This window comes from Lissotriton vulgaris, chromosome 3_2, assembly GCF_964263255.1.
Source record: "Lissotriton vulgaris chromosome 3_2, aLisVul1.2, whole genome shotgun sequence".
Taxonomy (NCBI): Eukaryota; Metazoa; Chordata; class Amphibia; order Caudata; family Salamandridae; genus Lissotriton; species Lissotriton vulgaris.
In genome coordinates this window covers 147,726,483-147,753,867 of record NC_141690.1, presented here as the reverse complement: position 1 = coordinate 147,753,867, position 27,385 = coordinate 147,726,483, and the positions used below count along the sequence as shown (strand labels likewise).

The 27,385-nt window shown below is 48.3% G+C and overlaps 2 protein-coding genes across 2 annotated transcripts in view; one reads left to right on the top strand and one right to left on the bottom strand.

The window, feature by feature from the left end:
• EVC (EvC ciliary complex subunit 1) overlaps positions 1–27,385 on the bottom strand; it is a 609,121-nt gene that overhangs the window by 525,253 nt on the left and 56,483 nt on the right. The window lies entirely within an intron of this gene.
• On the top strand, positions 13,229–18,539 carry LOC147725435 (uncharacterized). Its single transcript, XM_086964596.1, has 2 exons — positions 13,229–14,516; positions 17,938–18,539. The coding sequence occupies exons 1-2, from the start codon at positions 13,229–13,231 to the stop codon at positions 18,537–18,539; spliced, it is 1,890 nt and encodes a 629-aa protein (XP_086820722.1).

Genomic DNA, 27,385 nt, shown 5'->3' with positions numbered 1-27,385 from the left:
CAGAAACATAGAGGATTCTGGTCCCTCTGAGAAAGTCCCAGGAGTTGAGGGAGAGATGCACTTGGCAACACTGATGGACCTGACTGCAACCTCATTGTCCTATTGTATGTAGCTTTAATGAAAAGCGCAAACTATGTTTTATTTAAAAAAAGACTGCCCCTAGCATCGCGTACAAAGTCACAGAAAGAAATATGGAAGTTATACTATCACAAAATCAGGCGCATTAAGGCACATCATTTACCTTTTTTGGCCGCATAATTTAGTCAACTCTACCACATAAGTTGGTCCTCACCTTCCTAATAATTTATAAGGCCCAATCTAAAATACAACCACTGGAATTCCACAGAATAGCATGCTTCCAGTCTGTAATGCACTTCAGTGCTTCGGCAAGTGTATTATGCGCTATGTAAATACATAGTTTAAAGAGGGGAGAGGGTGTAGGGTAATGGCCACATGCCGACTTCGAATCTGGGGAAACGAGGCTCGAGTCTCAGCGTAGGCTCAAGATCCTATGATTCTTGGCAGATCACTCAAAATCCCTGTGCCTTAATCCCAGTAGATATCAAAACTAGGAAGGTGGATGGTCGGGCTTTTATTGCTAGGTCCAGCATACGTGCCCAAGTAACTATGCAACAAAATACATGGTACGCAGTTCCTGGGTGAGAAAGTAATCACCTATAACCACCTAGACGTTTGTATCAGGTGGAGAAAGTAAAACAGAGGTCTTGATTGTGTAGGAGGAGGGGGATTTCTCTATTTGGAACTAGGGCTCTCACACACCCAGCAAGCTAGGTGTCATGCTTCATCATTTGAGCCTGCTCCTCGTTGGGCCGGCGCTGCAATGCACCCTTAAAGGGGCTCTTTATGGGAGATCTTTTATTCCTTGCCGTAAGGGTACAGTGGGGGCGAGGGGGCCTAGTCTTGTGTAGATGTATGCAAAGTGATTAAAATAGGTTAAGGTTTACTCTGAAATACTTTTATACTGTTGAGTACCTTATCTAGGTTAAAAAGAAATAAGGAGGGTAGCGGGTTCTCTGTGTTAAGTATAGGAACCTCTACTTAACTCCTTGGTGGTCAACATGTTTCTCGCCATTTTATTGTCTAGGGGAGATCATTGGCGATTCTTCAGGACCTTTGAAAAAGGGAAATATTGTGAAAAGAAAACTATCTACAAGTGGGGGTGGTAAGCAAAAGGAATTCTACTTTCCACCTTTTAAATACACCTAGAGCGATCCTCCTAGGTGGTAGAGACCGCCTAAACTGTAGGGAGTACTGGACTCATCTGGTGCAGCGGTAAAAAGAGACACGCAACTGTCATGTCCCTGTTCCGAAGTCCGGAACTAATGCTACGACCTACCCCAACCGCTGCTCCTCGGGATTTTAATCACTTTCCATATATCTACACAAGACTAGGCCCCTTCACCTCCACTGCACCCTTATGGCAAGGAATAAAATATCTCCGATAAAGAGCCCCTTTAAGGGTGCCCGTTGGGGATTGCAGCGCCGGCCCAACGAGGAGCAGGCTCAAATGATGAAGCATGACACCTAGGTTGCTGGGTGCGTGAGATCCACAATCCTAGTGCCACAAATCAGCACCTTGAGACCCTCACGGGTCATTTGTCGCGCTTTACAAATCCTGTATTTAATTATAAAGTTAAAGTCGTCAGGTCAACTAATGCAAAGCAAACAAAGAGGGGAAAAGTGAATTGCAGAAAAGTAGTTTGGCTGCATGGAAACCAGCTCCTTAGTGCCAACTTGACAAACGGATGCATTCTGTACCATAATTAAACAACTCCCCACCCCCTCACTTCCTGTCTCTCCTTACCAAGTACACGAAAGCACATATGTACCACGATTGTGTCTGAGTGGTTAACTAGACAACTAGGAAACCCACATATACACAAAGACGTGTACACTTAAGGCTTCCGGGTCCTTCTCTTGTCCAAACACAGAGCAGCCATCTGTTATTACCTTCAGATGTACATTAAAACACAGGACTCTCGCCCCTGCCCCCTCACCCCACCCCTTCTTGCCCGGCGGAAGCGGCTACTTACGGGCAAATTCACTGGAACGGCTCAAATCTCCTGTGATCCTCTGCAAATCCCTGGGAGGCTGGTGGCGAAACGGGCTCTTAGCAGACACAACGGAGACAAGTGATTCGCCCCGTTACCGGCGCTTGGGTGCTCCAGCCAGTGCTCACTGCGGGCGGCGTCCCAGCCCCCTCCCGTTGGCTCCACACGGGAAGATTTAACCACATGGCTGCTGTCCATTTTCCCCCCCTGTGCTGAGGAATGCAGGAGCCCATTGTTCATGACGAGCTCAGCTCGTCATCAGCACACGACACCCGTGGGTGATGACGAGCTGAGCTCGTCATCAGCATCGAAAGGGTTAAAGGGGCCTTCACTGATAATAGACTCGGCAAGCACCAGGAAAGCAATAACAAGCCATAAAGAAAGCTACCCTTGCTTAATCACAGAAACAGTGAGCATCTGCATAGGTGAACAAGCGGCAGGGAAAGCGTTCGCTTTCACTTCCACTTGAAAAACAAAGAAGCCTGCAAGTGGTGCACGCGCCACTGTGAGCCATGTGCTTTCAATTATCACGACCGTGTCTGGGCAAGATAATTGAAACCACATGGCCTATTGGTGTCTATTAAGCGCAGCAAGTGTATAATAGACACCAATAGGCCATGGGCGGAGAAATACGCCCGCCTTGGGCCAATTGCGTGCAGCCTTTTATAAAAAGACGCACGCAACGGCCAATCGGGTAGCACAAAAGGAAATGCACACGCACAAGCATGTGCAATTCCTAGCTCAGCTACCCAAACTCTGTTTTTCCCTTACAAAATGTCTCACGCTGCACGAGCAATGCTGGGCACTGCAACGCTAGGCGCAAGACCTAAAAAGGACTCTGGTACATTAGTGTGCAAAGTTCCAAGCAGAGAAAGGATTAAAAAAAATGTTTTTACATTTCTCAAACAGCTGATGCACATTTTCTCAATACCAAGATAAAATAGCACTTTATATTACTGCTTTGTTAATCTCTGTAATTTGGCTGCATAACCCGCTACAGAATACTTGTAATGCCATTCAAATAGATCATCTTTAACTGCTTTTGAAGCTCCTCACAATACCTCACCAAGTTTAGAATTACCATCAATTTCTGCTGCAATTTATAGTTGTGAAGTGTGATGAGAATTGGTTAGGGGGTTTAATAGCTTTTATCCACTGCATGGTTAACAAACGTCTTCCACTGCCACTAACATAAGTTAAAAACACTATATTGTCCTTGCTTTCAAGGTATCTTGTAATTATCCATGAAGCCTCTCGCCCCTTCTAATCCTCAATAACCAATGTATAAACAATTGTGTGTGTGTGTGCGCTTATGTATATGTATATATATATATATATATATATATATATATATATATAACAAAGGTTACAGGGACTTTATAGTTAGGCTCAGAGTTCACTCGTATATAACCATTGAAATTCTGCAGTTATAGTTACCTGAGCTAACTATAACTTAGAGGAAACAAAAGTTTTTTATTTTAACCAAGTTGTGCTCTTGTGCCATGGCTTTTTAATAGGTCAGAGTTACTCTCCTCCTCTGTGGAGCATGTGGGTCCTTTGCTGCACTGGGACACAGGGTGAGCCCAAGCCCACACTGTCCATTTCGCTCCCTAATTGGGAACACTATTCGGTGCCATCATGGGAGCTGAGTTTATCGTTCTCTCAGCAGCATCAGTGCAGGCAGGGTGCTGACTTGCTGTGTGCTTTCTCCCACCCAAACACAGGGGCAGAGGAGCCATACAACCTTGCTTCGGAGTCTCTGGCCGACATGGAAGCACGTCCAATGAGAGCTTGGCGGCACTCATCATGGTTTTAATTGGAACCTGATGGCATCAGGTTCGCTAAGTACTTTTGAAAGAAAGTGCTGGTTTCATACATGGGCTTGGCCCTTCCTGGGGTATTTAAAACTAGTGCAAAGAGGGGGCCACACAAGAACACAGACTGGCTGGTCCTACAGGGGGGCACCATCCCCATAGCTCCCCAGGGGTAACAGGGTTTTCTTCTACGGTCCTGGTGGGCCATGTGCTAAAGTACATTTTGCATATAGTGACGTGCTCATCAAGATATCAAGGCTTGTCAATCAATCAATCAAGGTTTGTAGAAGACAGCTACTCACCCGGAAGGGTCTCAAGGTGCCGGGGGTGGGGGGGGGGGGGGGGGGGGTGAGGCTCCTAAGCCCACGCGGAGGATCATCAGAAGGCTACCATCACCCAACAAGGTGCGTGCAGGACCTAAAGCTCATTGTGATTTGTCGAAGAGCCAAGTCTTGAGGTCCTTCAGGAACTTGAAGAGAGTTAGTGTCTGGAGGAGGTGGACAGGGAGCGACTTCCATGCTTTGGCCATGAGGTAAGAGAAGTAGCGACCTCCTGTTCTGGTATTCTTGATGAGTGATATTGCGGCGAGGGAGAGCAGGGCTGAGCGGAAGGGTCGTTGGGGTGCATGGAATGAGAGGCAGTGGTTCATGTAGGTGAGGCTGGTGTTGTGGAGGGCCTTGTGGGCGTGGGTGTGAAGTTTGAAGGTGATTCTCCTCTCGACAGGTAGCCAGTGTAGTGCCCGTAGGTGTTGGGTGATGTGGCAGTTGCGCAGTAGGTTAAGAACTAGTGTGGGGGCGGCGTTTTAGATGTTCTGGAGTTTGCGGGTGAGGTTCTTATCAATCCCAGTGTAGAGTGTGTTGCCGTAGTCCAGTCTGCTGCTGATGAGGGTGTGTTGACAGTTTTACTGTGATCAAGGGGTATCCAGTTGAAGATTTTCCGTAGGAGGTTGTGAAGAGGTGATGGCGTTGATCTGGAGGTCCATTCTGAGTTCAGAGTCCAGGATGATTCAGAGGTTATGTGCGTGGTTCGGGGGTGGCGGTGGGTTCCCGAGGGTGGGGGGCCAGCAGGTGTCATTCCAGGGACTGGGATGTGGGCCTATGATGAGTACTTTGGTTTTGTCTATGTTTAGTTGTAGGCAGCTGTTCTTCATCCACCTGGTGACAGCTTACATTCCTTCTTGAAAGTTGTGTGTCGAGATGTTGAGTTCGTTGGATAGTGAGAGGATGAGTTGTGTGTTGTCTGCTTATGATGAAAGCGAGAGGGGCCACATAGATGTTGAACAGGGTGGGGGATATGGAGGATTCTTGGGGGACTCCGCAGGTTACTGGCGTGGGCCACTGAGTTCTGCCAGAGAGGAATGGGTGGATCCAGTCGAGAGTATTGTTCCGAATTCCTGCATTGTGGAGTCTACTGGCTATGGTGTAGTGTGAGATTGTGTCGAAGGCCGCGGAGAGGTCCAGGAGGATGAGGGCCACAGTTTCTTCTCTAATGAGGAGGGGTTGGAGGTCGTCTGTCGCGGAGATGAGGGTAGTCTCTGTGCTGTGGTTCTTCCTGACCCCTGATTGGGAGGAGTCAAGGATGTTGTTCTCATCGATGAAGGGAGGTGAGTTGGCTGTTGACAGCTTTTTCAATGACTTTTGCCATGAAGGAAAGTAGTGAGATCGGTCTGAAGTTCATGAGGCCGGTGGGGGTCGGCCGAGGGTTTCTGTAGGAGAGGGTTGATGTCTGCATGCTTCCAGTCATCAGGGAAGGAGGCGGTATCGATGGATCTGTTGAGGATTCTTTGTAGCTCGGGTGAGGATGTCTGCAGCTCTCGGGTGAGGATGTCTGCGGCTCTGTGGTAGATGTGGTAGGGGCTAGGGTCCTTGGTGGCCCTGGAGTGGGTGGTCCTCATGGTCTTTAAGTGGTCTTTGATGCTGTGGGCGGTCCAGCTGTCCAGTGTCGGCTGTGTGGAGCAGGGAGCAGAGGGTGTGGGTTCTTCGTGGAGGATGTTATTGTCGAAGTTGTCATTGATAGTCTTGATTTTGTGGAGGAAGAAAGCGCTGAGTTTGTCGCAGAGGTCCTGGGAGGGTTAGATGTTGGTGGACTCGCTGTTGGGTTGGGTGAACTCTTTGATTATCCAGAAGAGTTCCTTGCTGTTGTGTGCTTGGGCAGAGATTCTGTCCAGGAGTGCTTTCTTCTTCGAGTGTCTGATGAGTTTGTGGTGGGCAGTGGTGGCTGTTTTGTTGAAGTTCGCTGGGTTTTTTGGAGTTCCTCCATAGTTTCTCAAGACATCTGCAGGTATGTCTGGATTACCGGAGTTCGGTGGAGAACCCGCTGGCCTTCTTGGTGAGAGGGTTGGATGATTTATTGAGGAGGCAACGGAGTTGGCGCAGTCGGTGATCCATTTGTGTAGAGTACTGGCGGCGGTGGGGGGGTCGTTGTCTGAGGTGGTAGGAGCCAAACTACTGAGGGTGGAGGTGAGCTGCTCATTGGGGGTCTTGTTCCAGTTCCTGCAATGGAGCTGGGGTGGGCGTCTGCCAGGGGTATTTGCTCTGAAGGGGAAGTGGACGCAGCAGTGGTCCGTCCATGGGAGTTCAGAGGTGTGGCTGAAGGAGATGGCATTTCCTGCTGTGTAGATAGGGTCAAGGGTGTGTCCTGCTGAGTGCGTTGGTCCTGGTATGATCTGATTGAGCCCAATGACATGTAGGTTTTCCAGGAGAGAGATGGAGTTGGGGTCTTGGTGGCTGTCGAGGTCCCAGCAAAATGCAGTCGGTGGAGGTAATGGCATGCGCAGTGATTATGTCGGTGATGGAGTCGGAGAAATGTGCGCTGCGTCGGGGAAGTTGGTAGATGAGGGTACCACATAGGGTGGTGGTCGGATTGACCTGTATCTTGAAGTGGAGGTGTTCCATGAGGGCCGTTGGTGTAGGTGCTCAGGTAGAGGTTGCCCTTGTGGGCGATGGCAATGCCACCTCCAGGGAAGTTTGGGCGGTCCTTCCATGTGATTTTGTATCCTTCGGGGATGGCAATAGCAATGCCAGGTCCTGAGGTGGCGCTTTTCCAGTTTTTGATGAGGGAAGCGACATCGGGAGAGGTGCTGTCGAGGAGCTCCCAGATTTCTGTGCCGTGTCTGTGGACGGAGCGGATATTGGGGAGGATGCATTGCAGGGTTTGGGCTGCGGTGGGGGTACTGGTGGTCGGCAGAGGCGAGTCCTGGGTTTTGGTGATGTTGAAGGAGTGGTGGCAGTTTCGGCAGGTGATAGGACCATGGGTGTCGAGAGGTGAGGAGAGCTTGCAGCTGTTTGCCATCGTTTAGTTCATGGAGAGCTGTTGAACTGTAGCGTTGGTAGGTCGGAGGACCAGGGTTTCGGACGCGGGTCATGGTCAGGTCGGGGACAGGCGCAGACGGGCTTGCCTTTGGTGCATCTTCGGCACCAGAGGTGCCGCTGCGCAGTGCTTCCATTAACTAGAGGTCGGGGGAGGGATGGACAGCTTGGAGGTGGGAACGGGGATAAACGCGGGAGCAGGAGGGGCCACGGGGGAAGCAGCGGCAGAAGAGGCAGAAGGGGGGAGGAAGTCAGTAAGGAGACTGACTGAAAAAACTGAAATAAAAATAAAATAGGAAAAGAAAATAGCAAGAAGAAAAACTAAGGCAAGCAGCTGGCAAGGACTAGGCGAGATCAGTCTAGTCCAGTCCAGTCCAGGGGTGAGTACGCTGTCTGTCGGGCAGAATGCACAGACCGAGCACTGTCTGAGCTATGGAGCTGCGTGCTGGGAGAGTAGAAACCTGAGGGGTTTAGCTCGACTCAGCGTGCAGTGCCTCCATTAGGTAGACATCAGGGGAGGGTGGGACAGCTGGGAGGCGGGAACAGGGATAAACGTGAGAGTGGGAGAGGCCACTGGGGCAGCAGCGGCGGGAAGCGGCAGACGGGGGGAGGAAGTCAGTATGGAGACTGACTGAAAAAACTGAAATAAAAATAAAATTGTAAAATTAATTTGTAATAATGAAAAACTAATGCAAGCAGCTTGACAAGGACTAGGAGAGAGCAGTCCTGTCCAGGGGCGAGAACCGCGGTCTGTCAGGCAGAATGCAGAGGCAGAGCACTGCCTGAGCTATGGAGCTGCGCGCTGGGAGAGCAGGAACCAGAGGGGCTCCTGCCACTGGGAGTATTCAGTTTAGGCATCCTGGTCACTAAATTCTTCCAATTTTGGGAAAGCCACATTTTTATATGCTGCCTGCTTGCAGAGAACCAGTCTCCTGTTAGGGTGCCTGGCACTTCTCTTCACCCTGGAGTCTTCCTCAGCAGCTCCCCAAGGCAGAGTGCATTCCTTCCACACTCCAGGTAACACAGCCTCCTTCGGCCATTTGCAGAGCACTTGGGGTAGATGAAGTCAGGGGCCCTCACCTTCTGGAGGTCATACTCCTGCAGGACCAGCCAACAGAGTGTCAGGTTGGTTCCACTAACCAGACATACAAGAATCTGCAGAAACAAAGGTTAGGTCACCAACGTCCTTGGTGACTGATCGCTCCTCAAGCAATGTGAACTCAACGTGAGGAGGGAAAGCATCCAGGAGAGAGGTGGTTGGAGAGATAGAAGGAGAAGAAAAGAAAGTTTAGTTTGGTGTAATCGTCTCTCTGTGTCAGTGCTCTTTTTGGACCAGTGTGTGGTCTCGTTCTTATATTCTCTGGGAAATGTTAGGACCTTGGTTCTTTCTTTAAGGGAAAATACAACAATATTCAATCAACACAAATCCTTCTAAAAATCTCCTCTCTGATAGCCACCCAATCATCCCGGTTTATCTTTCGCAGTACCCAAACCAACTTCCCCCCAACTGAGTGAGTACATGCACTCGGGTCCTTCTCCAAGCTTACCTCTTTTTCATGGATGAGTGGTTTAGAATGAGTAAATCGATTAGTTTGTCAAAAGTTCAATTTAGGGAAAGGAGAACCACTGATCACAAATAACAAGCAATTGTTAAATGTTAAAATCCAGTGATAAGAAATTGGTAATGGTGTTCCCTACAAGGGAGTAACCGCACCTTCACATGTATGTTAGATGGAATAATGTTTTGGGACACACAGTAATTTAAGATATTAGTAATCTAGTCGGAGTGCTACGAAGACCACCATCACTCACTACCTAGGATGACTAGAGCAAATCCTAAAGATTTGCAAAAACAAAATTGCAGAAAAGTGGGTCGATGAAGCACTGTCCTATGAATGGTGTAAAAAAATCTGACCTATAAGTCATTGTAGTTACATATCAAAAGTAATAATAGCATCGCACATATCATCAACAAATTTTCTCGTTGAGACAGGATAGTCAAGCCAAAGTCCTTTTGTATATGTTATTCCATTTATTCAAAAACATCAGAGGAAACAGCCAACACGTGTTTCGTCGGTACACAGTCCGTACCAAGACTTTCTCAATGCTTAATGGATAATTAGAACAGTGTAACAAGAAGAATGAATGCCAAGACAGAAGATAAATTGTCCCAGACCAGTGCACAAATGATGTCAAGGTGAACAAAACACAATTGCCGTTGAAGGAAGTGTATGAGAAACGACGTAAGGTGACTGTAAACAAGCAAACTGTTGTCAACCAGGAAGGAAACGCGTAGTTGCCACATTGAGTGCAGTCAATAAAACACTGATGTAGTTAGCGATGTAGATCAAAGGACATGTAAAGTATGCCAGGCAAGGCTCAGAAATCAAAGTAAATGGCCAGTCCGGTATGTTGACGAGCCAAAAGTACTTGTTGGAGCTAAGGAACGTCACTTAGCCCATAAACGCAAAACATCCGTACTCTGAAATTTCAATAGTCTGTCCGCTTGATAACGCGACCAAAAACAAAAAAAAAAAGCATGTAGTGATTTGACAACATATGTCCGCCAAAGAGTTATAAAATGGCATATTATGAATGCAACACGTGGAGGTGAAAAACGGATTTCATTAACCGGGAGTGATTACTCTATCTAAAATACAGCTCAGATTAAGTTTTAACGAAGCATTTAATAACGATACACTACCAAAACAGCCGAATACAAACCAGAGAGGGCAGTGTCAAATGATCGAATAAAAGGACCACATATTTTCAAAAAGCACAAGAAAGGAAAATACTGCATGTTGTTGAGACAGTGAAATTGGTTGTCTTGAAAAAGATGGTATAAAATTAAAGAAAAGCCATTGAAATGCGTTGACGCAAAAAAAAGAGTACAATTTAAAGGACTGACACACGTGTAAAATACAGATTCATATTGTATTGACCATAGTGTTTTTTAAATCCAAATTGATGTACAATAGGATTTGACAAATATTGTGCCTCAAACTTGTCTGTTTCGATTATGCAGGTCATAATTGATTTGTGTTAGGAAATATTTGTGGATATCTGTTTATGATTGATGAGTTTTTAACGAGTGTAATTAGAAGGAGTTCAACTGTGTTTTGAACACATCTTTTAGAGCACATACTGTTTTTAAGATATTATATGTTGTATCTATAATTAAAGATAAAAAACTTTTTTACTCTGAATTAAGTGTTGTGGATACATATAATGTCAATCTATATTAGATAAGAGCACTGTCTTTTTGTAATTTGTTGTGTTATGTGATTGCTGGATCAAGGGAACTTTGTTTTGCTCTGTTACCCTAGCGCCATGAGACAGTCCGGTGTACTTGCGCTCTACAAATATAAGTAACAAAACATTCACATACACTTTCGGATGAGCAGGTAAAGGTGCACTAATTGATGGCTTGATAAATGGGTGAACACATTGATGAGTGAGTGCCAAGGAAGGATAGATGGGTGAATGGGCAGTCTATCCTCCCACATCAAAGCACTCATTTACCAGTCTGTTCATTCACCCACCTATTTACAAATACACATCTTTCCTTCAATCTGCATACTCATCTGTCATCCAGATATACTTCCCAAACAAATATGTAAGCATCCATTTATCAAACAACATTCATGCAGACATTCATGTGTTTACTTCCATATATCCCTATACTGATCAGCCACAAACATACATTATGTTCCCCACATGTATGTGTATGCCATTGTGCATGTAGTGAGTGATTGTATGTGTACATATATGTCTGCTGTTTGTTTACATTTGTGATTTTCGTGGATGTAAATAGGTGCCTGTATGGCATATTGATTTCTTTATGATTTTTCATTGTGTATATCTGAAAATATGAATAGGCTGTGTTCTCATTAATGCCTGTGCATTGGTATTAGTGTGCACGATTACTGGAAGACGTGTTTTTAGTGTGTGCATACGTGCCTCGATGTTGTGTTTGTGTGTGTGTGTCATAATGGCCAGAGCTGCTGACTTCGGAGCTGAAGATCCGGGTTGAAGTGTCGCATCAGCCCAACATCCGGTGATCCTGAGCAAAACTCTTAATCTCCCCATGCCTATGGACAGCTCCTGAATTCCCTGGCAGGTGATAAGCTGCACTCTACAAGCCCGAGTGTTTATGTCCATGAGGCGCACAAGTGCCAGACCTATTAACTTTGTCAATATTTATCATTTACCCCAGTTGGGAAACAACAATGCAATTATCACGGAGCCCCAATTTACTGCCTATCTTTTCAGATTTTCTCTCGTGCAGCTTTTTCCAGATTGGCTATTGTGCATTATGTAACACAGACACGAAACGTTCTAGATGCAAAATGTGTGCGCTGCAAATGCTGAAATAATTACTCTGTAGTTTAAAGGAAACTGCTTCAGAAATCCCTGTAAGTTTCACAACATTTTTTATTATACTATAAACCAGAACACAAGAGTCATTCAAACAGTTTTAATAGCAGGCACAGAATTATCAGCTGACCAATTAAAAAAAAGTCGTTTGGGAGGATACGTTTGTTCTGTTTTTTGCACATCCTCAAGCTGATGCTAATTATGTTTTTCGGTCAAATTGATTTAATGATAGCAAGAAAGGCATTACCCAGAACAACAGTTAACATTATAGTGTTCTTTGGTTTAATAACTTGCTGCTGGCCTAACTTTAGGGAGAGGAGGAGCACTGGTGTTTATGGATGTAATGGATTCCTCTCATTTAGTCCGCCTTGAGTCTTTGCTTTTGACCACCTGGTTCTTGGACCCCTGCTGAGGGTGATTTCAGTCCCTGAAATCATGGTAATTGGGCTGCGCTGGTATACCTGCAATGTCTGGCTTTTAAGGTAAGGCCGCCTCAAGGGGGGCTTGGGGGAGGGAGCCGACCGCCGGGAGGTCTCCTCCCCCGGGCGGTTTGGGAGGGCTGCGAGGGGTTCTTTCCAGAAGTTGCCAGAATGTTCTAGTTTTTGGGCTGGTCTAGTAGGACCAGCCAGCCCAAGTATAAATTTCCCATTTCCCGCCTACCCGCCACCATTTTAGGTTTGGTGACCTGGTGGCTAGGAGGGCTTTTAGCTTTTTTGTGAGAGAGTGTCTTGTGTGTCTGTGAGACTCTTTTTCAGTCTTTAGTGGTTGTGCTTATTGCTTAGAGCTTATATACAATGGAAGATGCACGAGTCATTGAGGCGATGCGTCTGTTGGCGGATGCCGGCCGTTTGGATTTGCTCGCAGGAGGTGGGCAGGCTAGGCCCCAACGCCAGGCTTCAGCTGGTGTGGTGGCCGCGGTGATGGCATGTTCGTCGCCGAAGAAGAGACGCCCGAGTCAGGTAAGCGAGAGGGGCCGTTCCCGGTCTAGGAAGCCGGCCTCTCAAAGGATGGTTCGGGGGAGCCCGGTACGGCGGAGGCGCCGGAAACTCAAGGGGCTTTGAGTGTGGGGGGGGGTGAGTCCTCCCTAGCTCCGGCTCCTCAGATGGGAGTCGTGACTGGGGCGGGTGGACCTCTGGTTATGGTGAGTCAGGTGCAGGTGTCAGGGAAGAGGGGTAGGGGTGGTCGGGGCGGAAGCAAGAAACGCTCTGCTTCGGACCCGCTGGTTGAGCGGCGGGGGCAGTCTTCGGACGGGGCCCCTGTGCGCGGTGGGCGTAGGGGATCTGTTCAATTTGTGTTGCAAGGTACGGAGCGGGAACAGGTTGATCATGGTGCCCAGGACGCCATGTTTGTCGTTGACGAATCTCAATTTGTACCTGAGGCTGCTCAGCGGATTTTGTTAACCCCTTCAAGACAGCTTTCTTACGATGTTCAATCAGGGGAGGGTCGTGATGTTCATGTGGTTAGGCCTCGGGTTGGTTTGTCTTCTGGTTTCCTTCCGATGGGTGGTCAGGAGGTTGTTGGCCGGGATACTGATGCGGGTGTGGGTGATGTTGGGGGTAATGTAGGGAGCCCGTTACTGTTTTCGACGCCGGGCTCGTCGGCGGGTGAAGTTGTATCTGTGGGAGGTGGCTCTAGAGGCGAGGGTGAATGGGCCCAAATGGGCGAAGGAGGTTCGTTTGGTGGCGTAAATACGGGTTTTGAAGATCCGCGCTTGGGGAATTTTGGAGGTGGTGTTTCTCTGGGCCATGATGATGCATTTCGTGCGGAAGGTGGGGATGTTCCTATGGTGAGTGGTGGGACTTTTCAGGCTGGTTTGCAGGTTCGTCAGCCAGTTTTTGGTTTGGGTTCTGCGGCCTTTGGCGCTTCAGTTATGGGTTCGGGAAGGTTCCATGCTCCCGGGGTATTTAGTGCGGGGGGTGTAGGCTTCCAGGGCACGTTGTTGGGTCCGGATAAGGGCTTCGGCCAGGTGAGCGGCCGGCCAGCACAAGGGCCCAGGAGTACGGCTCCTCGCTTGTCTGGGGCTTCTGGGGGTCCTTATTTTATGTGTGGTTCCCCTGGGTGGGAGCATTTTGGCGCAGCGGGGCTTGCGCAGCGTAGTTTCCAGAAGGAGGTTTCAGGCCAGGAGTCGCTATCGAGGGCCTATCGGCAATCTTCTTCGACGGCATTGGCGCTTGATAATTTGGATCACAGTGGAGACGAGGAGGTTGTAGGTGGATCTCCGGTGCGGGAGGTGCCGTTAAGGTCAGATGTACGAGGTCGTTCTTTGGAGCGGGGTCGGAGAATGGATGTTGGTTCAAATTGGAGGGGGAATGTGTCTGGTTGGATTGTGGATGGTAGGAATCCTAGCACACCAGTCCAAACTTTTTCTTTGCAGGAAGAGGTTAGGCGCGGAGTTCCAGACTTGGCAGGGCGCGGTCCAGTCCCATTTCGCCAAGGGGAAGTGAGGAGAGTGCCTAGCGCGGCCCTCTCTGTTCCACCGAGGGATCCCGCCGCGGCCAGCACACGAGGGTCTGGCATGACCCCGCTGGCCCCAACGAGTAGCAGGTATAGGTGTCAGGCCTTGCCGGCGGCTATGGAGCTGCAGAGTCAACGCGCAGGGAGGTACAGGCGCGTACAGTCTGCTCCCCCTCCTGGAGTTTCAAAATCATTTAAATGCACGGTTGTTGATACCGGGTTGGGTAAGACCCGTGGTGATTTGTTGCATACCAGTGTCGATTCAGTGGTGTTGGACTACGATGAAGAGAGTCCTGAAGAAGGTGAATTGCGGGATCCTGAAGGGGGGGTGCCCTCTCATGCTTCTCATAGTGTTTTACAGGCTCCAGTGGTCCAGAGTCAAGTGCAAGGGAGAAGAGAGCACGGCCCATCGAGTAGGGCGCCTCGCAGACCGGATGCATTGACCTCGGCGCCACGGGCGGAGCCATCGAGAGTGGTCTCTCTGTTGCCAGGTGAGCAATCAGCCACACAGGCCAAACCTATTATGGTGTCTGTGGGTACAGGTGGTGAAACCGATGTGGTTATTGGTGATGGCCGTCTGGTCAAAGGACGTTACGTAAGAGACACTGCAGTTGGCACCGATGATGTGGTAGAAGTAACGAATAAAGTGGAAAGTGGTGTTATGGCTGGTGCTTCCAGCAATGTTAAAGAGCCAGTGGCCAGTAAGGAGTTAAAAATCAAAAAGTTGCCTTACATGGGGGTTACGAAACCTTTAGGTGCTCATTTGATGTTAAGTACCAAGGAACGTATTTGGAATGGTGAGTATGTGGAACTCCTTAAGCTACTGCACCGGGAAGTCCGGTCTAAGGAAGGGTCTAAGGAGGAGGAGTTTGAGCTGGCTAAACGCCCTAGAGTGCCTTTGAATATTGAAAACTGGACAGCTGCGTTTTTGATTTATGCTAGTGTATATTGCGAAAAGTTCCCTGAGCACAGCGTGTCCCTTTTTAAATGCATGGACGTCATTCGCAAGGCGCAGATCACCGGGGGCGGTTTTGCCTGGTCTCAATATGATGAGGAATTTAGGGCCAGGATGGCTTGGGATCCCGAGGCTAAGTGGGGGGAGCTTGATTTGGATTTATGGCAACATACAATGGGGTCAGCGTCAGGGGGGAAAACCATTTTCACGGCCAGTGGTTTCCCGTTAGTTTACCGGCCCTTTCAGGGGAAGCCCACCCGGGGAGGGGTGGGGGCCACTGCAAACATGCAATCAGGGACTGGGATCTGTTGGGAATTTAACAGGGGCTCCTGCACCAGAGAGTATTATAAATTTAAACATGAATGCTCTGGTTGTGGAAGGAAGCACCCGTTGTCCAAATGTTGGGACAACCAGCCAGCGGGGAGCCAACAGGGTAAGCAAACAGGTTCAGGAAATTCAAGTACGCCCTCACAGTTTTCAGGGGGAAGGGGATCCAGAGGTGCTAAGGGTGCTGGGTCCAAGGGCTCGTACACCAGTTAAGTTAGAGAGGCTGCGCATTGCTTTACACGGTTACGAAGATGAGTCTACAAAATTAAAGCTGTTGGAGCGTTTTCAGTTTGGTTTCCGGCTAGGTTACCTAGGCTCTCGGGAACGGAGGTGGTCTGCCAATTTAAAATCAGCTTCTGAACATGCCACAGTGGTACAAGACAAACTAAATAAAGAGGTACATGAAGGAAGGATGGCTGGCCCGTTTCATGATTGGCCGATCCTTAATTTGATTGTTTCACCGGTTGGAGTGGTCCTGAAGAAAGAGCCGGGACAGTTTAGACTTATTCAACACTTGTCGTGGCCTGAAGGGTCGTCTGTTAATGATTTCATTGACCCAGAGGCAGTGTCGGTCTCTTACTCTTCGGTTGACGTGGCCATGCCACTTGTTGTGACCGCGGGCGCAGCCGCTGAGATGGCTAAGTGTGATATCAAGTCTGCTTTCCGGCTGTTGCCTGTCCACCCGGACGATTGGTGCCTTTTAGGTATACAATTCGCAGGTAAATGGTATGTGGACAAGGCTCTGCCGATGGGCTGCTCCATATCATGTGCTCTGTTTGAGTACCTTTCTGCAATGGTATTTTTCCCATCAGTCCGGTCATTCACTGGTAACGCACTACCTCGATGACTTTTTCTTTGTCGGATCCCCGGTCTCCGCGGAGTGCCAGACGGCTCTGGACACATTCCAAGGGCTCATGGAGGATCTGGGAGTTCCTTTGGCTCCCGAGAAAACAATGGGCCCTGCCACTGTCCTCTCCTTTTTGGGTATTGAGATAGATTCTGTGGTTATGTCTGCTCGCCTGCCCGAGGACAAAAGGGTCAACATGGTGGAACTGCTGGATGTAATGTTGGCAAAAAGAAAAGTGTTGGTGAAAGAGATTCAAGTGCTTTTGGGCCATTTGAATTTTGCCTGCAGAGTGGTGAGAGTGGGCAGGACTTTTTGTAGAAGACTGGGCAGGGCTTTGGCCAGTTTTTCCTGAATTCCTTCAATGGTGTCCCCTTGGTCCGAGATGTTGACTTTCAGTGGGATGTGCAAATGTTTTCGGATGCTGCCGGCAGTGATGGTTTTGGGCTCTTTTGGAATGGCAAATGGTGTGCGGAACGTTGGCCTGATGAATGGTTGAATGGTGGTCGCAGCATCACTTTTTTGGAACTGTTCCCTTTATTGGTCGCCTTGACCCTGGGGGGAGGAATTGGCACACAAGAAAGTGCTGTTTCGTGTGGATAACATGGCTGTTGTAGAGATAGTGAACCGACAGTCTGCCAGGGACGAACAGGTGTTAAAACTTATGAGAGTTTTCGTTCTGGGTTGTTTGAAACACGACATTCATTTTCGTGCCTTACACATTCCTGGCGTGGACAATGACATTGCGGATGCTCTGTCTCGTTCACAGTGGGGGAGATTCCGTGGACTGGCGAGGGACGCAGACAGATCCCCGACTCCGATGCCGATTCATCTGTGGCACGTCGGCGAGGTCGGGTCGTACAATTGGTGGTAGGTTCTTTGTCTGTGTCTACGCGTTCTGCATATTCCCTGGCCTGGAGGGAATTCCTGGAATCTGGTGCTGTCAGAAGGGAGGATCTGTTGCGTCGGTCGGACGATGTGGTCAATTTTATACTGGACCTCATGGATAAGGGCTTAACCAAAGTAACCATTTCTGGGAAACTGGCGGGGATTGCTTTCATGGGGAAGTTGTTGTGGGGTTATACTCCGTCAGCGGGTGAAATTGGCAGGAGGATGCTTGAGGGTTGGGCCAGGGAGCAAGGGCACGTTGGTAGATCCAGGGCCCCCCTATCTTGGCAAGTTCTTGCCAGACTAATCACAGTTCTGCCTTTGGTTTGTTCGGATGATTTTGAGGCATGTGTGTTCTCAATGCTGATGGCGTTCATGTTTTTTGGAGCTTTCAGGGTCTCGGAGTTGTTGGGGTCGAAATATAAGTGTGGATTGTATTGGAAGGACGTTTTTTGTTATGATGAGGGAGTACATGTCTGGTTGGCCAGCTCCAAAACTGATCAGACGGGAAAGGGGAAAGGTGTGTGGTTACAGGCGCGTGCTCCAAAGCTTACTTGCCCTTTACTGCTGGCGCGGCGCTGGCGTTCATTATGTGGGGGTGGTGATGAGGTTCTTGTTTTCCAACATATCAATGGCACCCCTGTAACAACTTATCAGTTACGAATGGTTTTGCGCAAAGCTCTTCAGCACATTGGTCTCGATGGCAATCTCTATGGGACTCACTCTTTCCGTATAGGTGCAGCCACTGAGGCCTTTAACAGAGGTTGGACTGAGAGGGATATTATGCGACTGGGGCGTTGGTCTTCCAATTGTTTCCAGCGTTATGTGAGGAGCTCGGCAGAGGAGGCGCATGCGTCGTCCTCCTTCACATGATTTCTAATTCTTTTTTCTTTTTCAGGATCCGTTGCTGGGCCTCGCTCCTCGGTGGTAACGGTCTGGATAGTGGGGCATTCCTTCGTGAAGTGGGCCAGAGTCCAGGCAGCACGAAGTTACTTTGGAGAACTACTTGGTTTTAATGATCGAATGTTTAACGTTATTTGGAAGGGTAAAGGTGGGATGCTCTGGAGAGAGTTAATCCCTTGTTTGAACAACAACATGGTGGGCGGTTTATGCCCGGATATTTTAGTTATTCATTTGGGAGAAAACGATCTCTGTGCTACAAAAGGTGTGGTTTTGCTGCGAGCTATGAAACGAGATTTAGGCCTCATTAAGGATCTTTGGGCTGGGTGTCATGTTTTTTGGACGGAGTTGATACCGCGCAGGAAAATGAGAGGAGCTGTGAACCCCAGGGCTGTCGACCGGGCTAGGAAGAAAGTGAATTCAGAGGTGTCTCGTTGCTGTAGAAGCCTTGGTTTCAGCAGTATTTCACACAGGGACATTAAGTTTGAGTCCGTTGAGTTTTTTAGGGATGATGGGGTTCATTTGTCCCGTGTGGGCATGGATCTTTACTTGCTGGAGCTTCGCGAGGTGTTAGCGCTTGCATTGGCTATGCAGCGTTGATTTTCTCATTTCTTTTTCGCTTCGCGTGTTGGGGGGGCAGAAAGGGAGGCGTGGAGTGTCTCCCCCACCTACCTTTCTGGGTGGCGGTGTTTTTGTGTATCAGTACGGTTTTAGGCAGATTGTTTGTTGAGTATTCGATCGATTATTTCTTTGACAGGTGCTGGGGTATGTTGGTCATGGTTTGACCGTTCAGTTTTGTGAGGGGGGTATCTGCAGGAGTGCAGGGTTTATGGTTATGGAGGACCTGACCGTTGTTATTTCATTTGTGGTTTGACGAATAAAGTTTTAATGATGACGTATGTTTGATCAATGACGAAATGTTTTATTGATGACGTAATGTTTTATTGATGACGTAATGTTATAATGCTGTTATAATGTGTATTGATGTATTGTTGGGAGGGGGAGGGCCCAAATATTTTAGGGGTGGGGGTTGGGGGGCTGAGTTTGCAGTTATTTATTTATTTAGTGAGGTTTAGTTTTGTAAGGCGTTGCCAAGGTTTGTATTTGTAATGTGCACCTGTTTCCTAATAAAGCGGCCTTTTACACACACCAACAATTTTGGTCTACTTTTCTCCCACCCCTCGCCCTCCCTCCCAAGGGGGGCTTGGGGGAGGGAGCCGACCGCCGGGAGGTCTCCTCCCCCGGGCGGTTTGGGAGGGCTGCGAGGGGTTCTTTCCAGAAGTTGCCAGAATGTTCTAGTTTTTGGGCTGGTCTAGTAGGACCTGCCAGCCCAAGTATAAATTTCCCATTTCCCGCCTACCCGCCACCATTTTAGGTTTGGTGACCTGGTGGCTAGGAGGGCTTTTAGCTTTTTTGTCCCACCCTCCCTCCCGTTTTTTCCTTAGCATTCTTCTCCCCCTCGCTCCCCCGTTTTTTCCCCATTTTTTGGGGTTTTTGTTACAATTTTTCTTTTAAAAGGCTGTTTTGTGGGTTATCGGTGTGCAGGGGTTTTTTCTTGTATTTGTATTCGTCGCTAGGAACAGGTGCTGTGCGGTGTTTTTGTGTATCAGTACGGTTTTAGGCAGATTGTTTGTTGAGTATTCGATCGAGTATTTCTTTGACAGGTGCTGGGGTATGTTGGTCATGGTTTGACCGTTCAGTTTTGTGAGGGGGGTATCTGCAGGTGTGCAGGGTCAGGCAGGGTTTATGGTTATGGAGGACCTGACCGTTGTTATTTCATTTGTGGTTTGACGAATAAAGTTTTAATGATGACGTATGTTTGATCAATGACGAAATGTTTTATTGATGACGTAATGTTTTATTGATGACGTAATGTTATAATGCTGTTATAATGTGTATTGATGTATTGTTGGGAGGGGGAGGGCCCAAATATTTTAGGGGTGGGGGTTGAGGGGCTGAGTTTGCAGTTATTTATTTATTTAGTGAGGTTTAGTTTTGTAAGGCGTTGCCAAGGTTTGTATTTGTAATGTGCACCTGTTTCCTAATAAAGCGGCCTTTTACACACACAAACAATTTTGGTCTATTTTTCTCCCACCCCTCGCCCTCCCTCCCAACACAGCTAGGGGAAGAGGCACTGGGCTAGTTACACCTGAACGTGTGTGCACGTGTGTGTGTGCACGTGCGTGGGCTGGACGCAAGAGACTACAGTGCCTCTAATATCCGCTTCAATCTTCCACCTGCCTCCATGCAGTGCAGAGCCCATCTTTTCCACCCCTCTGGCTCTGGGAATGGCACTTTTAAAATCCAGTGACTGACTGAGATTGACCTACAGTCAGCCTCTCTCCCTCTTCTTTCTCTGTCGCTCTGACGCTCTCCCCCGTGGTTCTCTTTCTCCATTTTCCTCTCTAGATATGTTAACTCTGGGAGACTGTCTCGAGAAGGGACTAAAAGGGCCGGGGCACTGTCAGAGACTCTTGTGGGCACCGAGTATGATCTCCGCAGGAATCTCACAGCTAAAAATGAAAACGGTCATTGGTATTGTAGGTGCTGATGGAGACACTATGAGGATACTTCCTTATATCACACTGCCAATTGCTTTTGGGTTTAATTTATTTTAAAAAGCTTGAAAGGTAACTTGTCAAATGACCGACTATCAACACCTATGTTAAGCTGTTTAAATAGAAGAGACTGAAATGTGTACCTAAACTGAAGGAGAAAACAGCTCTTCAGACAAATACTATGTTTGATTTTAGGTCATGAATTGGAAACTCATTTGGTTCCCATCCTGAACTGAATGCAATTTGCTCTCGTCTATTGAAAACTTTTAATGTACATGACTTTTCATGTGTCCTTTTTTCTTGCGGCATTTCAATATCCAGAACATCATTGAAAGCTCTATGCCACAAAATGCACACGTTACACTAGCACATGTAAGAGCATCCCAAACAAGCATTGGTATAGCCAGTAGGTCTCGCTTTTGGGAACATTTCGGTGTTTAGCCATGCAACAGTTGACGTTGTTGCACCAGGGATATTGTGCTGCATAACTATTGGCTATGATAATGTTTACAACAGGCGGCTCAGTGTACAAAAGTGTGTACGCTAAGAAATCATTTCAACTGGGGATAATCAATAGCTACGCTCCCTTGCCAAATCGGAGATTTGTAAACAAGCACCTGTTGATAGTTACCGAAACAGAAAACTCTCAATAAGGGAAGAGATACGGCAAGGTATAGTGACTGTGAATGCGGAACGCATAAATAATCATATTTACAAAAAACTTGTAGTTATAATTTGCCTGTCTGACATTTTTCATGCCAAACAGTTCTTAGAAAGCTCAGGGTTTTAGCATACCTTAACTACCTAAACACGTGTGATTTCTTTGTATGGACTGAAAACCAAAGCCGTAAAATAACACGTATCCTCTCCTGAGCGTCTACTACAGTCTTCCATTGCCTCGTGCATCCAATAAAATAAGGGGCTCTTCAAGAAGCCGATTTTGTTGTTCTTACATACACAGGCTGCTTTGGCAAAAATCAACGCCGAATCGCAGGCTCCACCGCCTCTCAAACAAGAAACACTTTTATGAATGAGGACAGCTGCCAGCAACGTTGAACACAAATGTTTTAGGCCACATTAGTTGACTCGCCAACCATCTTGAGTAGTCAGAAATTGAAAGCTGCCAATACTCTGGAGCTTTGCCCTTATACAGGAATAGAGCCATAAACTGATGCATACGTCACATTGCTTCAAGAAGGTTGTGATGTGTGAGCTGAGTTATGGGCAGGAGAGTTAGGTGATAACGCTTGGCAGTCGCACCGAGAACACGCAGGGGTGAGTTTGTGCAGGTGGTGGCCGTGCTCGCCGGTGCTAACTTTAGAGACACAGGCTCATTTTTCATTGCGACAACTCATTGCTCCGAACACCTAAATGACTAAATTGTACATGATATACAATCAGTCTGTATTTGTTCACATGAAGCATCGTTGACCATTTCTATTCCACGGCCATTGTAATGTTCCAAGCAGTTAATGGCAGAGTTACACACTCATAACCAAATTATTTGTGTATGTGGGTATTTCAGTAATCCGTATAGTTCAAGAAACATCTAATGGGCTCTCATAGATACACAGGATCACTTGTAAGGAATGCTGTATTTTCTCTGTATCTATTTCTTGGTAAATATAGATGCCCAATTTTTTTGGGTCAGCTGTGTCGTAATGCTTAATAGGCTGTCGATAGACCTTTTTCACAGCTTGGAAGAAATATGCTCATCCTAATCTTCCACTAGAACACTTTCTCATAAACTGATAAACAAGCAGACAAAACACAACTGGTAATATCTTGCGTGGGTGAGGAGACTTCCGTCTCCTCACCCACGCACACAAAGCCCTACACGATCAAGGCCCGAGCTACCTCAACAACCGCATCAACTTCTACGCTCCCAAACGCCACCTCCGATCAGCCAGTCACGCCCTCGCCGCCGTCCCCAGCATCCGAAGAACGACAACAGGAGGAAGGCCCTTCTCCTACCTGGCCGCCAAGACCTGGAACTCCCTCCCGACCGACCTGCGCCTGACCCAAGACCACCTCTCCTTCAGGAAGAAGCTCAAGACCTGGCTGTTCGAGCAGTAGCAGCACCCCCCCCCCCCCCTAGCGCCTTGAGACCCTCCGGGTAAGTAGTGCGCTCTATAAATGTCTTTTGATTGATTGATTGATTGATTGATTGCCTATTAGCACGCGGGCAACTAGGGCCAATTTGTTTTGGGGGGGGGGGGCTGAAAACAATCTCAGGGGGGGGGGTAATTCTACCAACCATAGAAAGAGTGGCTGTAAGAAGGGGTGAACACACAACAAAAGCCTTATTTACAAGTAAATGGTCTTTTAAAGACCTGTTAAGTACTCGGGTGCGGCTGCAATTAGATGCTCGCCAGCTCCAGAAGCTGTCTCCGCCCGGGCTGACACACACGACGATGGGGGGGAGGGGGGGGGGGGACAGGGCTGAAGCCCCGTGAGTCCAATGGGTGTTGCGCGCCTGCCTATTAGTACAGTGTTTATACTAGTGGTGGGGGAGCTTAGTGTAAATAAAGATTGTGGAACATCAATGGTTATTTTTGACAAATTATGTATTACCGTGCAAAAGGTGTTATATTTCAACAAGAAAGGAACATTTAAGCTTTAATGTGCCTGGGGACAAGGCACAGGGTAGGCAGAATAGTAGTGAGCAGAGCTGGAGTGGCCAAGCTAGAGAAATAGATATCCCCCGGTAGAGTTCGACTGAGAGGACAGCTTCATTTTTCTAGCAGACACACTTACATTGCAGTCAGTATCAGAAAAACAGTGCTTCAGCTACTGAATGCCCCAGGGCACCATACAAAACCTAAATTATGAAAATATTGATTCAGTTTCTGTTTTGAACTGGGTGTAAAACCAATGGTTATTTAGGAAGCATATTTCAAAAACTGAGCTGCAAAATGAACATTTGGACATATTTGAAAAAGTAAAACAATATTGTGGACTAACCCCTTCTACCGATACGTTCGGGTGATTGCCAGGCTTGCCTACTGCACCCGCCAGTTGCGATATGGAGCTGGTATTAAAACATATTATGGCTCTTTTTCCTCCTTGTCCATACCTGGCATCTGGAGAGCTAAGGCCCGAAAATGCTGGCAAGGTGGGTATGTAAAGCAAACACTGAGAAAAAGAAACAATTAGGAAGGGAAGCCTGGTGTGCATATGAGAATAGTAGGGCAATTTCCAGAACCATCACGTACCAGTGCGAGTGCAAGTACACAATAACTTCATGAAAAAATTTAAATATCACGGAGGGAAGACTGAAAGATGTGGATTCGTCTCAGAACTGGCGCTGGGTCCGTTTCAAAGTGCTTGCACAATAGATATGTGACCTAAGAGTCTAATAAATGTTTAGTAGTAAGAAAAATATGCAGTTTGGAATGTTGCATATTGAGGTTCTAAAACTCAAGTCAAGTCAAGTCATAAAATTTATATAGCACACTACACACCCGGAGGGTCTCAAGGCACCTAGGGAGGGGAGGAGGACTACCTGTCAAATATCCACGTTTTAAGTTGCTTTCTGAATGCTAGGTGGTTCTGGGTAAGGCGAAGGTAAGTGGGAAGTGAGTTCCATGTTTTAGCTGCCAGGTATGAGAAGGATCTACCTCCCATGGTGGTCTTGTTGATGCGAGGTACAGTGGCGAGGGCTTGGCTGGAAGAACGTAGTTGGCGGGAGGGGGTGTAGAAGGACAGTCGTGAGTTGAGGCATTCTGGACCGATTTCGTAGAGTGCTTTGTGTGCGTGGGTTAGGAGACGGAAAGTGATCCTCTTATTGACGGGTAGCCAGTGGAGGTTTTTCAGGTGACCAGAGATGTGTTCGTTACGCGGGATGTCTAATATGATCCTGGCTGAGGCGTTTTGGATTCGTTGGAGTTTTTTCTGGAGTTTAGCGGTAGTACCTGCGTAGAGGGTGTTTCCGTAGTCCAGTCGGCTCGTGACCAGAGCGTGGGTGACTGTTTTCCTGGTTTCGGTGGGGATCCAGCGAAAAGTTTTTTTGAGCATGCGAAGAATATTGAAGCAGGATGAGGAGACGGCGCGGACTGTTCATTGAAAGTGAAGAATCCAGGATAACGCCCAGGTTCCGTGCGTGGTCTGTCGGGATGGGTGCTTTTCCAAGGGCTTCCGGCCACCAAGAGTCGTCCCATGCAGAGGGGGATGTACCCAAGATGAGGACTTCTGTTTTATCTGAGTTCAGTTTCAGACGGCTGTGTTTCATCCATTCGGCAACTTCTTTCATTCCTTCGTGTAGGTTAGTTTTGGCGGTGCTAGGGTCATTGGTGAGTGAAAGGATCAGTTGAGTGTCATCCGCGTAGGAGATGATGTTGAGGTTGTGTTGGCGGGCGATGGCCGCGAGGGGACTCATGTATACGTTGAAGAGGGTGGGACTGAGTGAGGATCCTTGTGGTACGCCACAGATGACTTCAGTGGCCTCGGACTTGAATGGTGGAAGGCGGACTCTCTGGGTTCTTCCGGTGAGGAACGAGGTGATCCATTCAAGTGCTTTTCCTTGTATTCCGATGTTTCTGAGGCGTTGTAAAAGGGTGCTGTGGCAGACTGTGTCGAAGGCTGCAGAGAGGTCGAGGAGGATGAGGGCGACTGTGTCTCCATTGTCCAGTAGAGTTCGAATGTCGTCTGTTGCTGCGATGAGGGCGGTCTCAGTGCTGTGTTTTGCTCGGAAGCCAGATTGTGAGGAGTCGAGGGATTTGTTGGCTTCGAGGAAAGCGGCAAGCTGGTTGTTGACAGCTTTCTCGATGACTTTGGCCGGGAATGGGAGGAGTGAGATGGGGCGGTAATTTTTGAGTTCGGTGGGGTCCGCTGTGGGTTTTTTCAGAAGGGTGGTGAGTTCGGCGTGTTTCCAGCTTTCCGGGAAGGTGGCGGAGTTGAAGGAGCAGTTGATGACGTCTCGGAGGTGCGGTGCTATGACGGAGTCTGCTTTGTTAAAGATGTGGTGAGGGCATGGGTCTGTGGGGGATCCTGAGTGGATGGAGTTCATCAGGCGGATGGTGTCCTCAGTGGAGATTGGGTTCCAGTCGTTAAGGGTGTTCAAGGGTAGTGAATGTTCAGCATATGGTTGGGTGGGTTGGTCTCCGGGTTGGTTGTCGAAGCTGTTGTGGATGTCTGCAATTTTGTTGTGGAAGAATGAAGCTAGGGAGTCGCAGAGGGCTTGAGAGGGGGTGATGTCATTGGAGTTGGCAGAGGGATTGGTGAATTCCTTGACGATGTTGAAAAGTTCCTTGCTGTTGTGGGCGTTGTTATCTAGTCGATCCTTGAATGCTGTTTTCTTGGCCTTTCGGATTAGTTGGTGATGTATGCGGGTGGCGTTTTTGAAGGCGTCCTTGGTGCTAGTGGTTGGGTCTTTTTTCCAGGCCTTTTCAAGGGAGCGGCAGAGTTTCTTGGACTTCTTAAGATCATCGTTGAACCATGAGGCCTTCTTGCTGCCAGGTTTGCTTTGACGTTTTTTCAGTGGTGCTAGGATGTCGGCGCTGTTGGATAACCATAGGGTGAAGTTGGCGGTGGCTTGGTCTGCGTTGGAAGAGTAGGCTGGGGTGTTTAGGAGGAGCGATGAGGAGATCTGGTCGATGGTGATTTTGTTCCAGTTTCTTTGCAGAGTTGGTTGGGGTGGTTGGTGGGTTTAGGCTTGTTGTAGGTAAAGTGTACGCAGCTGTGGTCAGTCCAAAGGAGAGCCGTAGTGTGGCTGAAGGAGACGTGATTGCTGGAAGTGAAGATAGGGTCGAGAGTATGACCTGCGATGTGGGTGGGGGAGGTGACCAGTTGTTTAAGTCCGAGGTTGGCGAGGTTGTCCAGCAGGGTGGTGGAGTTGCGGTCGTTGTTCTTTTCAAGGTGAAAGTTGAGGTCTCCCAGAAGGATGTAATCTTTGGAGGGGAGCGCGTGTGGAGTGATGAAGTCCGTGATGTCTTCACTGAATTGTGCGCGGGGTCCTGGTGGTCTGTATAGGAGGGTGCCTCCGAGTGTGGTCTTGGGGTCGACATGGATCTGGAAGTGAAGGTGTTCAGAGTTGGCGAGATTGACGTCTGAGCTGGTAGAGATGTGGATTGATTTTTTATGGACGATAGCGATTCCTCCTCCTGTGTGGCCGGTACGGTCCTTGCGTGTGATCTTATAGTCTTCAGGGATGGCGATGGTGATGTCTGGGGCGGAGGAAGCGTTCATCCATGTTTCTGTTAGGAAGGCGACGTCTGGAGAGATGGTGTCTAGTAGATTCCATAGGTCAATGGCGTGCCTGTGGACCGATCGGGTGTTGAGAAGGATGCATTGTAGGCGGGTAGGTTCGGGAATCTGAGGTGTGAGCGTAGCGGAGTTGGTGACGGTACCGATGAATTTGCAGGAGTAGCATGAGAAAGGTCCATGGGTGTGTCCGGGAGCGGCTTGGGCGCAGTTGGGGGAGCGGCCGGTGTTAAGGGCTAGGAGGGTGGAGGCGTCGTAGGTAATGCGGGAGGGCTGGGCAATGCGAGGGCCAGGGGGTATGGCGCTGGGCGCGGTCCCGGCGCGGACGGGCGTAGACGGGCTTACCTTTGGCGCACCTTCGGCGTGTACGTAGCGCGTGGACGCTGCGCGTGGAGGCATTGGTCATAAATGGATGTTGAAGGGGGCGGAGGGTGGGAGGGGCAGCAGCTGGGAGGCGGTAGCGGGGAGGAGGGGCGGGCCAGGGAACTGCAACAAACAAAATGGAGGGTGAAAGTGAAAGTGAGGCAGGGGCAGCAAATGGACCAGCAGGTCGGTTTACAAACTTCTCAATGATTGTCTTGGTTCTTACAACCTGAAAGAGTGTAGGGAATTAGATTCTTTGCCCTGTGTTTTCATCAGTAACGAAGAAGAGCGTCGAGGAGTAAAATGTTTTTATTTAATTTCAAC

What these genes read in the sequence shown, in the direction of transcription:
- LOC147725435 (XM_086964596.1), top strand. Translation starts at nt 13,229, where the DNA reads ATGGGCGAAGGAGGTTCGTTTGGTGGCGTAAATACGGGTTTTGAAGAT. An exon ending in AGTGGTCTCTCTGTTGCCAG is followed by an intron (nt 14,517 to 17,937) that starts GTGAGCAATCAG and finishes TTTCTTTTTCAG; the next exon opens with GATCCGTTGCTGGGCCTCGC.